General features: G+C 38.8%; 1 protein-coding gene across 1 annotated transcript in view; it reads left to right on the top strand.

Annotated features, from left to right (window-relative positions):
- The first annotated feature begins 2,229 nt into the window (after positions 1-2,229).
- Positions 2,230-2,500, top strand: part of LOC137981934 (uncharacterized) — a 723-nt gene continuing 452 nt past the window's right edge. Inside the window, exon 1 of the mRNA XM_068828963.1 lies at positions 2,230-2,500. This exon is cut by the window's right edge and continues 452 nt beyond it. Coding sequence (XP_068685064.1) covers positions 2,230-2,500 — 271 coding nt within the window.

A 2,500-nucleotide genomic window follows, 5' to 3' on the forward strand; every position in this document is an offset into this window, starting at 1 on the left:
AAATTAGCATCGGCGAAAAGCATTTTGGGAGAGTTTTGCTACGTTCAATTTTTCTATCGTACTTTTGGCTGCACAAGTAAATCGCAAATTCGAAAGTGTCGTCGAATTCAGCGGGCGCTGTGATTAAGTTAAGTTACCTTGCGTGTTTACTCTCGAAACAAAGGATTCATCTGTGTCAAAATGATGGCAAGACACCGGATTTTTTTGCTACACGGCCAAAGTTTGTATAAACGTAACCTTTCCTTGTACTTGTACATGTTCATTGCCGTGACTTTAAAGTGGTACTACGACCAAAAAAAAGTTTTGTTTTTGCTTTGGATTTCAAAACTATGTTAACTAAACACTAACTCACCCAAGTTTTAAGTTCTGATTTTAAAAAGACACCTGTTTATTTTAGCTGGAATTTTCTTATTTATTGGTCCACCATTGCTAACTTCAAAATCTTGAGAGAGCTGGGTCGAGGAGAAAATGACGTCAAACACTCACTAGTTTAAGAATGCAATGCGTGTGTACGCGGCCTAATTAATATGCAGCACGGGAGTTTCGGGCTTTCAGACTTTTCAACCCGTGTTTTGCATATATAATAAATTGCGTTTACACGCTGAAATTTTAAGCTAGTGAGTAAATGACGTCATTTTCTCTAGATCCAAACCTCTGAGGTCCAATCGGCCAGTTTTGAACGTGAGTAATGGCGGACCATGAAATCCAAAACTTACAATCAAAATAAACAGCCTTTGGATAAAACTCAAAGCTCAAAATTTTGCCAGTTAGGTGTTAAGCGAACACGCTTTCAAAATCAGAAGAAAAGAAGGAAATGATTTTTTGATCATAGTACCACTTTAACATCTCCAGTTCCCACGGTCTGCTCCCGTCTGACCTTGTAGCTCAGTCGGTAGAGCGGCAGAGATCTAGCCCGAGGGTCGTGGGTTCAATTCCCACCCTGGTCAGAGTTTTTCTCTGTCCTTGTGAGGGCCCATTTCCATCAGTAGGGCTAACGCTTACATCGTTCATATGGGATTGAAATCTAGCACTTCACATTACACTCTATTCAGTTAACTTTGTTTTTGTTCGTTTGTTTTTTTCATCTTTCAAGTATTATAAAGTTTGACAAGAATGTGCGAATTCAACATAGAGATCACAATCTCCTAACTTTTGAGGTTGACCACCGTTTCTGCAAAGTCAAAAATCTACTCTCCTAGACAAGTTTATTTATCACCGGGTAATTCCATCGTTTTGGACATAGCGGCTGCTTTATTATTCATCAGCGTTACAAATTCGTGCCGATTTTGGCGCTCATTTTGTTAAAGCTCAAGCAAGCTTCCAACAGACCTGTTTATGTTCGTGAGTTATGCACGCGCTGTGGGCCTATTGTCACCACGGACTTACACTATTACACTCTTCACAACCCGGTGACATAGTGAATAGTGCAAAAAGGAGGTACAATGGTTGGTACTAAACCAGGTTGATGTAAATCGGACTCACAGTATCCAGATAAATGATCATAAATTGCCGAAATCTCTCGAAGAATTGCAGGAATCAGGAGAGAAAATCTTCATACCGCTGCCAAAACCATCCTAAAACATCAAGAAATGTACGCCTTGGCTAATCGATTGAACCCGGAACACATATATAACATATCACGAGTCCTTTGAAAGAATGATTCTCTTTTGGTTTCACGGTGTTGCTCGAACGAGTGAACGATTCACGATACGAGTGGTGTGATATTATCACACGGGTGTGTCTACCTGGTTCAAACGAGTGGACTTTTCTGGAAAATGAGTGGGCAGTTTTTTTTGTTTTTTTTGTTTTTTGTGTTTTTGTTTTGTTTTGTTTTGTTTTTTTTTTCACACGGACTTCCGGGGACACGGGAAGTGTATGTTTTCGCGTGAGAGGCCATACATGGTATTTTCCAAGTGTTTTCAGCTGGTACAGCTGATATTTGGCAAAACTTTACATTAGAAGAAGTCAATCTTGAAAAACAATAAATAATTGTTTTGTGCGAGTTATCGTCAAAACCTGAAATTTGGAGATTTCATGTTAATTGCTAAACTTCTTGTCGTAATTCCCAAACTTTAACTTTAGATTATCGAACTCATATACAGCTGTTTCGAGAAAGGTTGTCAAAAATAGGTTGTGCGCATGTGTGCGTAGCAGACAAGACGCTTATTTCGAAGCTCTTCACTCTGATCAGTTTTTTTTAGTTTGAGCATTGCTGAAACCTTGACCAAAATGGTAAAAGACACAGTCCAATCATTGAAACTGGAAAATGAGAAGTTAAAAGATAAAATTCAAGAAATTTTTGGTGAATTACAAAACCTACGCGACGAAGTTAAGGCTGGCCGAAATGGCGGCCAAGGTAACTCATCTGAAGTTACTGACGAGGGAATTACCATGGCAACTCTGAGCAATATCCAAGAAGATTTTAAGAAGTATGTCAAGGACAAGATGTCTCTTATTGAAAAATCTGTCAAACATTTGTCATCTCAAGTGGATAAAATAT

This window comes from Montipora foliosa, chromosome 13 (genome assembly GCF_036669935.1).
Source record: "Montipora foliosa isolate CH-2021 chromosome 13, ASM3666993v2, whole genome shotgun sequence".
Classification (NCBI taxonomy): Eukaryota; Metazoa; Cnidaria; class Anthozoa; order Scleractinia; family Acroporidae; genus Montipora; species Montipora foliosa.